The 14380-nt window shown below is 34.8% G+C and overlaps 1 protein-coding gene across 2 annotated transcripts in view; it reads left to right on the top strand.

Annotated features, from left to right (window-relative positions):
* ZNF654 (zinc finger protein 654) overlaps window positions 1-13789 on the top strand; it is an 89651-nt gene extending 75862 nt beyond the window's left edge. The window contains exons 7-9 of one of the 2 annotated variants that reach the window (XM_040226849.1): window positions 1321-1462; window positions 7727-10073; window positions 10676-13789. In XM_040226849.1, coding sequence (XP_040082783.1) covers window positions 1321-1462; window positions 7727-10073; window positions 10676-10683 — 2497 coding nt within the window. In that variant the 3' untranslated portion in view covers window positions 10684-13789. Of the gene's footprint in view, window positions 1-1320; window positions 1463-7726 lie in introns of both variants that reach the window. The other variant, XM_040226841.1, reaches the window with a different exon arrangement.
* Window positions 13790-14380: the final 591 nt, after the last annotated feature.

The following is a 14380-nucleotide window of genomic DNA, read 5'->3' as shown; positions in this document are numbered from 1 at the left end:
TCAGTTCAATGGACATGAACTTGGGCAAATGCTGGGAGATGGTGAGGGACAGGGAGGCCTAGCATGCTGCAGTCCATGGAGTTGCAAAGAGTTGGACATGACTGAGCAACTGAACTGAACTGAAGTGGATTAAAGTGACAGAAACCAATCTAAATTGAAATAACCAGTTATGCAAACTGGAGAAGTCAGAGGTAGAGATTTGGGAGCATGGTATGAAACCTCATGAGCTTCTCAAAGGAATTCTGTGTGCAAAAAAAAAAAAAAAAAAAAAAGTGAGCAGTAGACTGAAACTTAGGAACACTTATACAGCTAGTGTCAAATGGAAGTGAAATTCTGGTTTAACTTTCTGTGATGCTTGCCATCAGTTTTTGTTTTGTGTTCTCTATATTGTCTGTCTAAATAGAGTATGTGCACCTTCATGATAGTAGTCAAACTGTCCTTAGATTTAATAGCTTTATGTGCTGGGCTCAAAGTACATAATCAGTATATTGCTTTTAAAAAAATATATTTTCAACAATTATTTTAATACTTTTTAGACTATGATGCTTATGTAACTTTTATGACACTTTTCAAGGAGTTATAATTTGCTGAAATGTAATATCCAAACATTTCAATTATACCGTACAATTTCCTTTGTCTCAGAACCCATTGCTCACTCCTGTTGTTGTTGTTCAGTCACTTAGTCGTGTACAACTCTTTGTGACTGCAGCACACCAGATTCCTCTGCCCTCCATATTTTAGAAAAGAATCTACCGGTGTGAAATATTTTAAATGGTCCATAGCTTGTTCCTTTAAAAGTACTACACTGTAATGGAAGAGCAGATGATGTAAAACCTAAAATTTCAGAATCAATGCTGTAATATACTTAATAATTTTAATATGTAGTACTTTTGGTATCTTAATAGATTTAAAAGTATGAATCATTTCTTCTTTGCAGAAAGTACAACATTGATTTCTAAATTTGCAAGTGGATATTAATTTAAAGGTCAAAGTTATTTTTTTTAAGTAATCTCATTAATATTGGTACATTGAAATTAGAATGTGTTTTGATCAAGTACTAGAGATGCCTTAGGTTTGTTGGCATATGATTGGGATACATTCTGTACCATTGCAAGTTGTAATTTCTGATCTCTCCTTTCCTCCCAGCTTCTGTTAGTCCCAAACAGGTAGCTTTGGAAGTAGTTTGGAGTTAACTTAATATCCACTTACACCCACTTTGTATACATTCCAGCCAGGGCACTACAGAATAAAGGAAAGACAGCTAATGTGTGTATTTGAATAAACTGTATTTTTGATATTTCTCTTTTTTCTCATTTACAGGGAGTTGATTTTCATATGGAGTAAACTTCAGCTAAAGTCTAATCCTTCAAAACAAGTTTTTGTAGATCAGTGCTACCAGCTCTTAAGAACAGCAACTAATGTGAGAGTCATATTTCCTTTCATGAAAATCATTAAAGATGAGGTAAATAGTATATATTTATCCCTTCATTTTAAGTTAAATTTAAATGACACTTCACTAAAACTTGCATCTCTTATAAAATTTATTTGATCATGTAATTGAAGTAAAGAAAGATTTTAAGGCCACATTCTCCATATATTATATACTCCCCTCGCTCTAACCTCAAACTCCCAAGACACAAAGCTTATACATAAATGAAAATAACTGGAAAAAAAAGAGAGATAAAAAGCCAACTTAGTGTTACATAAAGTTTTATGTGGGAACAACTTGCTTCTGTAAGAAGCTGTTATCTCTTTTCTTAAAATTAAATAAGCCTGTCACTTTTAACATTATTCTAAATCCTGTTTATATAGTCTTAACTAATTTGCAGATGATCTTTGTGTAACTATAGGTAATACCTAATTCACTGTCATAGAGAAATACAGTTCATAGTTTTAAGTTTGATGTTTAGAATGAAAAGGAACAATGAATTCTGAGGCATTTTTGAAACCTAAGGACAAATTTTTAAAATGTTTATTTAAAATAAGAGTAAAAACCCATTACCTGTTTTTAAAAATAGTTCTGAAGCAAGTTTTTCATGGACTACTGGCAAGTGTGTACAGTTCTATAGACATAAAAGTAGATCCTATAGATCTTTTTACTTTTTCTCCTCAAATATTAACAGAACTTTGAATACAAAGATAGGAAAGATAAAGCTACCTTACATTTTAGATAGCTCCATTTAACTGAATCTCTACGTAGGTTACTTTTAAATACATAAGGAGGCATCCATTAAATAATATATTTTAATTTTTTATACATTTATGCATTTATCATATTTATTACTGCATTACTCATTAGATGTATGACCATGTAGTGATCATATTCCCTTGATACAAAGTTTTGTATCACAGTCCCATGATATAAAGCATTGTATCAGAGGACGTTTTTTAGGTTCTTTTTAGCTAACTACACTAATAGTTTCATTATTAAATAGTGATTTGTCATTTAAATGTATCATCAAAGTTAACCTCTCGTGCCACTAAAAAATGGAAAAAAAAAATGCTGTAGAGTGCAAATTTTGCACTTAATATTTGAAGTGTATCAGAATCACTTGTAAAACTTTTCTAAAAATAAAGATTTCTGTCTATATTTTTTAAACAAATGATTCTCATCTCAGATGGTAAAGAATCTGCCTGCAGTGCAGAAGACCTGGGATCAATCCCTTGATTGGGAAGTTCCCTGGAGAAGGGAATGGCAACCCACTCCAGTATTCTTGACTAGAAAATCCAATGGACAAAGGAGCCTGGAGGGCTACAGTCCATGGGGTTGCAAAGAATCAGACATGACTGAGTGACAAACACTTTCGCTTTTCACCAAAAATTGAGGAAGACTTACAGAAAGTTTAAAATATAGGTGAAGTGCAGCCAGTTATCTTAGAACTTTCTCAATTTCACATGCATGGTCAACATAAGAATGCTTGATAAGAAAATTCAAAGATGAAATAAATATTTAAATGTGCTTAATTTCTTATCCACTCTACTAAAAACATTTTTATCTGATGGAATAGATCATTCATATGCCTCAGTGCTGTGAAAGGAGGCACAGGTAATGCTGTGTGAGTTCAGAAGGAGATGTTACAGATAGCATATCTGAAAAGGCTTCACAAAGGAGGATGCTTTCAGCTGGGTGTTAAATGATAGAATAGCATGATTCTAATATTTGTAGAGGACTTCACAGTTTACAGAGCCTCTTTTCCTCATTTTATTATTTGGTTCTCATAACTGTCCAGTGACATTAACAGGAGAGTGTGGATGGGGAAACTAATCAAAGAGTTTAGTTGCTGTGGGGTTGGGGTTGCTAGAGATCCAAAAGGGACTGAATATTACACTAAAAGTTGAAACAATTCCTAAATGTAGTGGAATTGTTAAAGGCTTTCAGGTTAGAAAGTAGCCTTAGCCTGTTCCCTTTTGTGATGATTCTGAAATTTTTTTAAACCTCAGCAACTAAGTACATTATAATTTGTGAAGAAAGGTAGAGGATGCAGATAGAACTTTGGAGAAAGAGAATGAATTGTCTTGAAGTAGTGGATTTGAATTTGCTGTATCTGGAAAATTTATGCATGTTTTGTAATTGACCATAAGAAATTATAAGTAACAATAAGAAATAAGAAATTTAAATTCAGAAAAGGATTCCAAGTTGTAAATGGTAGATTTACAGAAGACTAAAATTGGTATGAACAGTATGAAAAGACAAAATGATAGGATACTGAAAGAGGAATTCCCCAGATCAGTAGGTGCCCATTATGCTACTGGAGATCAGTGGAGAAATAACTCCAAAAAGAATGAAGGGATGGAACCAAAGCAAAAACAACACCCAGTTGTGGATGTGACTGGTGATAGAAGCAAGGTCTGATGCTGTAAAGAGCAACATTGCATAGGAACCTGGAATGTTAGATCCATGAATCAAGGCAAATTGGAAGTGGTCAAACAGGAGATGGCAAGAGTGAATGTCGACATTCTAAGAATCAGTGAACTAAAATGGACTGGAATGGGTGAATTTAACTCAGATGACCATTATATCTACTACTATGGGCAGGAATCCCTCAGAAGAAATGGAGTAGCCATCATGGTCAACAAGAGTCCAAAATGCAGTACTTGGGTGCAATCTCAAAAACGACAGAATGATCTCTATTCGTTTCCAGTGCAAACCATTCAGTATCACAGTAATCCAAGTCTATGCCCCAACCAGTAACGCTGAAGAAGGTGAAGTTGAACAGTTCTATGAAGACCTACAAGACCTTTTAGAACTAACACCCAATAAAGATGTCATTTTCATTATAGGGGACTGGAATGCAAAAGTAGGAAGTCAAGAAACACCTGGAGTAATGGGCAAATTTGGCCTTGGAATACGGAATGAAGCAGGGCAAAGGCTAATAAGAGTTTTGCCAAGAGAATGCACTGGTCATAGCAAACACCCCAGTCCAACAACACAAGAGAAGACTCCACACATGGACATCACCAGATGCTCAACACCAAAATCAGACTGATTATATTCTTTGCAGCCAAAGATGGAGCAGCTCTATACAGTCAGCAAAAACAAGACTGGGAAATGACTGTGGCTCAGATCATGAGCTCCTTATTGCGAAATTCAGACTGAAATTGAAGAAAGTAGGGAAAACCACTAGACCATTCAGATATGACCTAAATCAAATCCCTTATGATTATACAGTGGAAGTGAGAAATAGATTTCGGGACTAGATCTGATAGAGTGCCTGATGAACTATGGACGGAAGTTCCTGACATTGTACAGGAGACAGGGATCAAGACCATCCCCATGGAAAAGAAATGCAAAAAAGCAAAATGGCTGTCTGGGGAGGCCTTACAAATAGCTGTGAAAAGAAGAGAGGCAAAAAGCAAAGGAGAAAAGGAAAGGTAGAAGCATCTGAATGCAGAGTTCCAAAGAATAGCAAGGAGAGATAAGAAAGCCTTCCTCAGCGATCAATGCAAAGAAATAGAGGAAAACCACAGAATAGGAAAGACTAGAGATCTCTTCAAGAAAATCAGAGATACCAAGGGAACATTTCATGCAAAGATGGGCTTGATAAAGGACAGAAATGGTATGTACCTAACAGAAGCAGAAGATATGAAGAAGAGGTGGCAAGAATACACAGAAGAACTGTACAAAAAAGATCTTCCTGACCAAGATAATCACGATGGTGTGATCACTCATCTAGAGCCAGACATCCTGGAATGTGAAGTCAAGTGGGCCTTAGAAAGCATTACTACGAACAAAGCTAGTGGAGGTGATGGCATTCCAGTTGAGCTATTTCAAATCCTGAAAGATGATGCTGTGAAAGTGCTGCACTCAATATGCCAGCAAATTTGGAAAACTCAGCAGTGGCCACAGGACTGGAAAAGGTCAGTTTTCATTCCAATGCCAAAGAAAGGCAATGCCAAAGAATACTCAAACTACCACACAATTGCATTCATCTCACACGCTAGTAAAGTAATGCTCAAAATTATCCAAACCAGGCTTCAGCAGTACATGAACTGTGAACTTACAGATGTTCAAGCTGGTTTTAGAAAAGCCAGAGGAACCAGAGATCAAATTGCCAATATCCGCTGGATCATCTAAAAAGCAAGAGAGTTCCGCAAAAACATCTATTTCTGCTTTATTGACTAGGCCAAAGCCTTTGACTGTGTGGATCACAATAAACTGTGGAAAATTCTGAGTGAAATGGGAATACCAGACCACCTGACCTGCCTTGAGAAACCTAAATGCAGCTCAGGAATCAACAGTTAGAACTGGACATGGAGAAACAGACTGGTTCCAAATAGGAAAAGGAGTACGTCAAGGCATATTGTCACCCTGCTTATTTAACTTATATGCAGAGTACATCATGAGAAATGCTGGGCTGGAAGAAACACAAGCTGGAATCAAGATTGCCGGGAGAAATATTAAGAATCTCAGATATGCAGATGACACCACCCTTATGGCAGAAAGTGAAGAGGAACTAAGAAGCCTCTTGATGAACGTGAAAGAGGAGAGTGAAAAAGTTGGCTTAAAGCTCTACATTCAGAAAATGAAGATCATGGCATGTGGTCCCATCACTTCATGGGAAATAGATGGGGAAACAGTGGAAACAGTGTCAGACTTTATTTTGGGGGCGGGGCTCCAAAATCACTGCAGATGATGACTGCAGCCATGAAATTAAAAGACACTTATTCCTTGGAAGGAAAGTTATGACCAATCTAGATAGCATATTAAAAAGCAGAGACATTACTTTGCCAACAAAGGTCCATCTAGTCAAGGCTATGGTTTTTCCAGTAGTCATGTATGGATGTGAGAGTTGGACTGTGAAGAAATTGAGCGCAGAAGAATTGATGCTTTTGAACTATGGTGTTGGAGAAGACTCTTGAAGAGTCCCTTGGACTGCAAGGAGATCCAACCAGTCCATCTTAAAGGAGATCAGTCCTGGGTGTTCTTTGGAAGGAATGATGCTGAAACTGAAACTCCAGTACTTTGGCCACCTCATGCGAACAGTTGACTCATTGGAAAAGCCTCTGATGCTGGGAGGGATTGGGGGCAGGAGGAAAAGTGGTTGACAGAGGATGAGGTGGCTGGATGGCATCACTAATGTGATGGACGTGAGTTTGAGTGAACTCTGGGAGTTGGTGATGGAAAGGCAGGCCTGGCGTGCTGTGGTTCATGGGGTCGCAAAGAGTTTGGACACAACTGAGCGACTGAACTGAACTGAAAATTGCTATAATATATCTGATCTTATTCATTCTGCAAACACTTATTCAGAGGTCTGCCAACTCCTGTGCTAACCACAGAAGATACTAACCACATGAGATACTGTCCCTGCTATTTAGGATTCTCAAAGAATGAGTAGGAGATAGGTAGGAATTTACCAGCTATGTAAAGTGATATGCAAAGTTAAGGCCTGCTTGTGCAACTGTAAGTAAGGGTTACAGAGCACGTAAGGATCTCAGAGGACATGAAGCTGGCAAAGTCCTGTTCCTCCCTGTCATCCATAATTTATCATATGCAGGCGATATGATACACACACATAACTGTTTAAAACAGACTATTTTATCTCTTTCTATTCAAACGAGCAGATATTCCAAATCACTAGAGGCATTATTTATAACTTGAATTCAAGTGGATAGTCAACAAATTCCCAACTAAAAGCTTGATGCAGTTACATTTGAGTCATCAGTGAAAGTTTCAAAGCCTGAATACTTTTCAGATAACTTTCAGTACGTTCATTATTCTGATACCTTACTTCTTTGGAAAGTTTGTAATTGCCTTCTTCATATGGATTACATTTCTCTGCTTATTTTGATAAATAATATTACTTAATAAGTAAAATAATATTATTTAGTGCATCTTTATGAAAGTTTCCATAAGCCATCCTTTTTTTAAAAAAAAAAATCTAGATTTGTAATAAACTTTAATCACCATAAGTTTATGAAGCATTTAGATTTTAATCACCATAAGGTTATAATATTTTGTATTATGGTTAGTAAGGCTCATAAACTTGAAAATTACATAAATTGAAGCGAAAATGCTATCTTTTCCAGATTATTCTCAAGTGAAAAAAGAAAGAAATTTATATATTAAAAAAGAGTAAACAAGGCTACCCATTGAAGAAAACTGCATGTTTAGAACACTATGTTTGTTTATTCAGCTTTTGTTTCAGAGTTGTATTTTAAAAAGATAAGCTAGTAAGTGTTGATGATTTTTTAGAAGGTATTCAGTGGTAATATTTTTCTTTTACAGGTTGAAGAAGAAGGCTTACAAATTTGTGTTGAAATATGTGGTTGTGCTCTACAACTAGATCTTCATGATGATCCTAAAACTAAATGTCTAATTTATAAAACAATTGCACATTTTTTACCAAATGATTTGGAGATTCTCAGGATTTGTGCACTCTCAATATTTTTTCTTGAACGCTCCTTGGAAGCTTATCATACTGTTGAAGAGCTTTACAAACGTCCAGATGAAGAATACAATGAAGGCACAAGTAGTGTTCAAAATCGTGTTCGTTTTGAATTACTTCCAATTTTGAAAAAGGGATTGTTTTTTGATCCTGAATTCTGGAACTTCTTAATGATTAAGAAAAACTGTGTAGCATTACTGAGTGATAAGTCAGCAGTTAGATTTCTAAATGAAAGTGCACTGGAAAATTCTACAGGTAATGTAAAAAAGGCATTGGATCAGCACGGTTTAGAGGAAGGGCTTGACTCTCTTACAGATCAGAGCCCTGGAGAGCTTGATCCTGATGATATATCTGGAGTGCAACCAAAAGGCCCTATTAACGCAAAGAAAAACCTTACAGCTCTTAATGCTTCCAGAGTAGATCACAATGTCCCAAGGCATCGGTGTATGTTATGTAACAAGGAATTTCTAGGTGGTCACATTGTAAGGCATGCCCAGGCTCATCAGAAAAAGGGCAGTTTTTCATGTGTGATATGTGGCAGGAAATTTAGAAACAGAGGACTTATGCAGAAGCATTTAAAGAATCACGTTAAGAAAATACAGAGACAGCAAATTGCTGCAGCTCAGCAAGAGGATCAAGAAAATCCTGCTTTGGAAGAAATGAATTGTTCTGATACTTTCATTTCATTTGAAAATGGGAATTCTGATAATAAGGATTTGGAAGTAGAGACTATTACCGGTTCCAGTGATGGAAACAAAGACGTCATCCCTGCACATGTGGGTGAATTCACTGAAATTCCTGTAAATGTATCAGAAGATGTTATTGAAAACATTACTGAAAATGGCAGCCCTGATACTTCTTTAAATAATGTCTCAGAGCCATTACCTATCTGTGTGGATGATTATGAGGAGGAAGAAGATGAGGAAGGTGATTATGAAGAAGATGACTATGACCTGAATCAAGAAAGTTCGGTACTTCATAAAATCAATGGAGCTGTGTGCCATCCAAAAGACATATATGCGACAGATCAAGAAGGAAATTTTAAGTGCCCTGCTCTTGGCTGTGTCAGGATATTTAAAAGAATTGGATTTCTGAATAAGCATGCAAGGACTGTACATCCAACTGATTTAAATGTGCGGCAAACAGTAATGAAGTGGAGCAAAGGAAAATGCAAATTTTGTCAAAGGCAATTTGAAGATTCTCAGCATTTTATAGATCACCTTAATAGACACAGCTATCCAAATGTGTATTTTTGTTTGCATTTTAATTGCAATGAATCATTTAAGCTGCCATTCCAACTTGCTCAGCACACAAAAAGTCACAGGATATTTCAAGCTCAGTGTAGTTTTCCAGAATGCCATGAGCTTTTTGAAGATCTTCCTCTGCTATATGAACATGAAGCTCAGCACTATTTAAGTAAAACACCAGAATCATCTGCACAACCAAGTGAAGCAATTCTTTGGGATGTTCTTACAGACTCAAAATCTTATCATCAGGAAAAAGACTCATCTGGTAATGAGAGACAGACTACTAGTCTCCCAGTTTCTACTAGCAAATCAAGGAAAGAGATTACAGAACCAAAGACATGTATAGAAAGTATGGAAAAGAAAACAGACAGTTTAATTCAGAATGGAGATGAACATTCTGATGACACTGTTTCTGATACAAGCTTGACAGACCAAAAGATGCCTGACATAGAGCCAAATTCTGAAAATAATTGTAGTATTAATGATTTAGTCAACGGACACAGTGGAATAGAGCAGACATCTTTAGTTTCATCAGATCCTGCTTTGAAAATTGATACAAATAGAATCAGGACAGAAAACGGTTCCATTTTACCCAGTGTTGTACCACAAGAACACAATACCCTGCCAGTATCTCAGGCACCTTCCAAACCAAATCCGACGAGCGAACACACTTCATATGGCTTAATTTTAACAAAGCCATATGTCAGACCATTGCCTCCCAGTTACCTTGATGAACGGTACCTTAGTATGCCAAAACGCAGAAAATTTCTGACTGATAGGGTAGATGCCTGTTCTGATCAAGATAACGTTTGTAAAAAATCAGTGAAAAGATTAAGATGTGGCAAATGCCTGACCACCTACTGTAATGCAGAAGCACTTGAGGCTCACCTTGCACAAAAGAAATGTCAGACCCTCTTTGGATTTGATTCAGATGATGAAAGTAAGTCTGCTGTCTTCTCAGTAGGTATATCTGTAGAAGTAGAAAATGCCATAAATCGTCATAAGGTTAAAAAAATTAACATTTGTATAACACAGATAATAAAGCACTACTCCATACATTATTTCCTGTAATCCATACAACCACCATAAGGTTCTGTTCCTGTTTTATATATCAAGGAACTGACATTCACAAGTAATTTGCATAGGCCTAGGCCTATGAACTTGTGGAAGCCAGAATTTAAACACAACTTTTTCATACTTTTTGGATCATACATTTTAACTATCTGAGGCTTTTCTTCATTCCACGTTTTTATGTAGTAAGAAATCTGAAGACAAACTAATTATGATGAAAGTGTTTTTCATCTGCATGCCAGAATATAAAACAAATGAAGCTGAGCCTCTATTACAAAAACAAAAATTTTTAAAAAACAAAAAATAAAAACAAAATAATTGAAAAGCAAACTGAGCTAAAGAAGAACATGCTTTTCTACTAGTATTAATATTCTTTGAATGAGTAAGGGTATAAACAAACAGGAAATCTAACTTAGAATACTAGATGAACATCTATAAAATATGAATTAACAGACGTGTTCTGTTTTACAGGTGCCTGATAAAAATGTTTCAGAAAGATCTGTCGATCAAGCAGTAGTGTGCAAAAAGCACTACAAGAAAATGCATCATCAGTTTGCTATTTCCCTGATGGCCTTAATTTTAGAGCGATCTTGGATTACTAAAGATAAAGACAAAGCACATTTTCTAGAATGAACCCACAGAGGAGATGTGCTGGTTTAGACTCCAAAAGGGTTATTACAAAACTCCCAAAGTACCAGTTATCCAGAAAAAACACATTTTTTTTTTTAAAGAAGTTGATGATGATCAATAGCAGCATGTTCAGTTTCGCTTATGTGAGAAACATGTTGAGGCAACTAGTCAAAAAGAATAACCAGCTATGGCCTTACAGAAAGGGAAAAACTAACCCATTATATATATATATATATATAAAAGAAGGAGTGGTTTACAATAAACAATTTAAAGTATTCTACAAATAGGATTCTTGTCATGCGTAATCAGATTTTGTCCTTCTTTTGGATCAAACATGCTTTAAGGAATCATTTCTATTTGGTTTATTATTATTTAGAAACTGACAGAATAAAACTTGACTTATCACCATCCTAGCCATAAAAGATTGTAACTTGTTTCCAGAGGATTGATTAGGTCAGAGTTCGATGAATGACATGCCAGCATTGAAAATTAACAGGAGGCAAAACACTAGTGCTTTGCTAATAAGCTCTTGACAGAACCTTCCACTTTCCATTTTTATAATACCAATGAGGTGTAAAGCAGCAGGCTCAATAGAAAACATACTATCAGTAACTCTGAGGAGAGATGGGAGGAATGTAAGACCATTAAAGGCTGTCTTAGATGTCTTAGTTGAAAGAAAACACTGAATTGCAAATTTTTCAATGTGAATAATGGTATAAGCACACTGGGATATTTCTATTTGTATATAGAGTAGTGTTAGGACATTGCTTGATGATTCATAGTAAGGTCCTTTAGACATTAATGTGAGTTATCTAAGTACAGTCCTATGAAAATAACTGGCTGTAAAAAAAAAAAAAAAACGCAGCTAAGAATCAGGTCAAGAATTCATTGGTTTTTTTCAATTAGGAGAGTTTATTCTAAAATAAGCCATATTACTCATGCTTTCTTATTTATTTCTGATAAATTTGGCCTGAATAGTGATTTTTATATATAAAAGGAAATACTTACACAAAAACTTGCACAGCAAGAACACAGTAAGATATATTGATGCATTTATTTTCTTTGATGACCAGTAATTTTCCTAAGGAAGATTTTTACTTAATAGCCAATAAATTGTTTAAAAAGTTTTTAAAAATACCCTCTCAGATGTGTTCCACTTGTATAGTCTTTAAAAGAAGAAGCTTAAAGACTTCCTTTTACCTAATAGGGTATTAATCTATAGCAGGGGTAAAATGAACAAAAGCTGCAAAGGTAGATTCTTTAAAAACAGAGCTATTAACGTACAAATATGTCAACCAAATATTCCAGTTATTCCAACTGGTATATTCTTGTTCAAAGTATATAATCTCATCAGAACCTACATTATAAATTTTTGGATATTCAAGCTTCTTAAATGAAGCTACTAAGGAAGTGAGACTTTTCTTCATGGGCAGCATCCAAACTTTATTAAACTAGGATTTCCAGGTCATGATAAATCAGATATCTAAAATAATGTCCCAATTTTATTAGTTTATTTATCATAGGCATTTACTACTATGCAATTGATAGTCATCAATCCATTTCAATCAAATCAGGTTTTTGTTTTGTTATGTAGCCTATATTAGGCTATGGATTTTACATTTAAATAACGTAACATAAACAGCTTGATCAGATTTTTATGTCTTTTAAGGTCAACTAAAGAAAAAACCATTTTCCATGCTTCCTGATACTAAAATATAATACTTGAGTTCTATTTCAGTTCAGTCATATAATAAAAAAGCCTGTTTGGAGACTAGTTCATATGGGCAATGAAGTTATTTTGAAATATTTTTGCTTTGTATATTTTCCAGAAGTTTAAAATCACAGCTTAACATTTTATCACATTTTTAACTTTTTGTTTTTTTATAAGTTGTAACTATTGACGTAAATCCATGTCTGCAAATTGTTTCATTCATTCTGTAGTTCATACCAAAATATTTTAAACATATTCCACTTGTTATTTTTTTGTCTTTAATTTGAGGTTTTATTTCTACTTTTGTTTTGCTAAGGGAAAACTTTCTGAAAGACTGAGATAAAATTGGTTTATACATCAAGGGATTGTTTTGTGAAATTCTATTGGACCACATTGTTCTGTTTCTAACCTTATCAAATAATTGCTATTGAAAGAATATGTGCATTTTCTTATGTATGCCTTATAAAACTTATATCATTTTGCTTTTATGAGGTGTGTAAACTTCCAACAGTTTTAATGTGGGATTTAGAAGACAAGAAAGCTTTCTTCTTATTCCTCAAAATCTTTTTTTTTCCCTCTACTCCTTCTATTTTAAGGATGTGTTTATCTTACATGGACCAGGTTTCAATTCTTCATTGTCAAATAAAAATTTCCATTGAAATATTAAATACTAGCTTTCTGCTATGTTTCAGTAAGGTCAAAAGAATAGCAAATCTGAAATTTTGCTGCTCAGATATTATGGAGAAGATAGAAAAGGAGACCCTTCGTGGACAAGGACACTGGTACTTTGGGCTTTAGCCATATTTTATTTTCTTTTAAACCACCAATTATATAACTCAAAGATAACTTATAACATCAAACTTGTGATTCTCTTCAAATCGCACTTGAAAGTACAGCCGTACTCCTTTCATATTTGGTTCAAACTGTAGTATGGGTGGAAAAACCTAAAAGAATGGTAGTGTTTATTTTTTAATTTATTTGGTACTGTAAAACACCTTTTGAGAATGACTAAATGCTGCATATGCATTTTGGAATTGTTAATATGTGAAAGGTATTACAGATTCAGCAAGAAAGGAAATTTGTGCTTCCTTGTTGAACATTAAATTATTTTACTTTGCATTTTATAAGAGTACAAATTAAAACTGAGCCATTGAACTGCAATAAATCAACAATAGTGTCTCATTTCAAGAAATTTTTTGTACTGTACATAGATTTGTTCAATAAAACATTGTCCTTGTTGGTAATGAAGTGTTCAGTTTTATGTAGCACATTACTTCAAAAGGAATTAGGCTTAAGGTAGATGTTAAATAAGAAATTTATAATTATCTTTCATAAGAGAATGAGGTATTTCAGTTAATAATACCATATTCAGATTATTGAGTGATTTTAAAATACATGGAAAACTGAAAACTATAAAAGTTTACACAAAATAGATATTTTTTGACATTGTTTAAACTAATGTCCATATGCAGGAATTACAAGTTGATAGAACACTGTTTACTAAAGTTATTTCAGGTAAGTAGTTTCAGTATGAAATAGTAGCCTCTGCAGACTTAGTACATGGAAGACAAATGTCAGAACTCTCCAGGACAGTGGATGGACTGATCTACATTGGTAATTCTTCAGAGATGAAGAGCCTCTGGTGGAACTTAAAGACTGTGAAGTCATTTTGAAATAAGATGTACATTATGGTAATTGCTTCCTACAGAAGCACCTCAGTGGGAACATGTTTAAGCCAGTTCGTAATCTGTACCTAAAAGTGAGGTCCTTGGTCATGGGGGCTTCTACTCTCTTGGCTCACTAACAAAGGTAAACCTCCTATACTTTCTGCTATA

The sequence above is a fragment of the Oryx dammah genome, unplaced genomic scaffold, assembly GCF_014754425.2.
Source record: "Oryx dammah isolate SB20612 unplaced genomic scaffold, SCBI_Odam_1.1 HiC_scaffold_2, whole genome shotgun sequence".
In the NCBI taxonomy this organism is placed as follows: Eukaryota; Metazoa; Chordata; class Mammalia; order Artiodactyla; family Bovidae; genus Oryx; species Oryx dammah.
The sequence above is the reverse complement of the archived record's forward strand: the minus strand, read 5'-3'. Positions and strand labels throughout refer to the sequence as shown.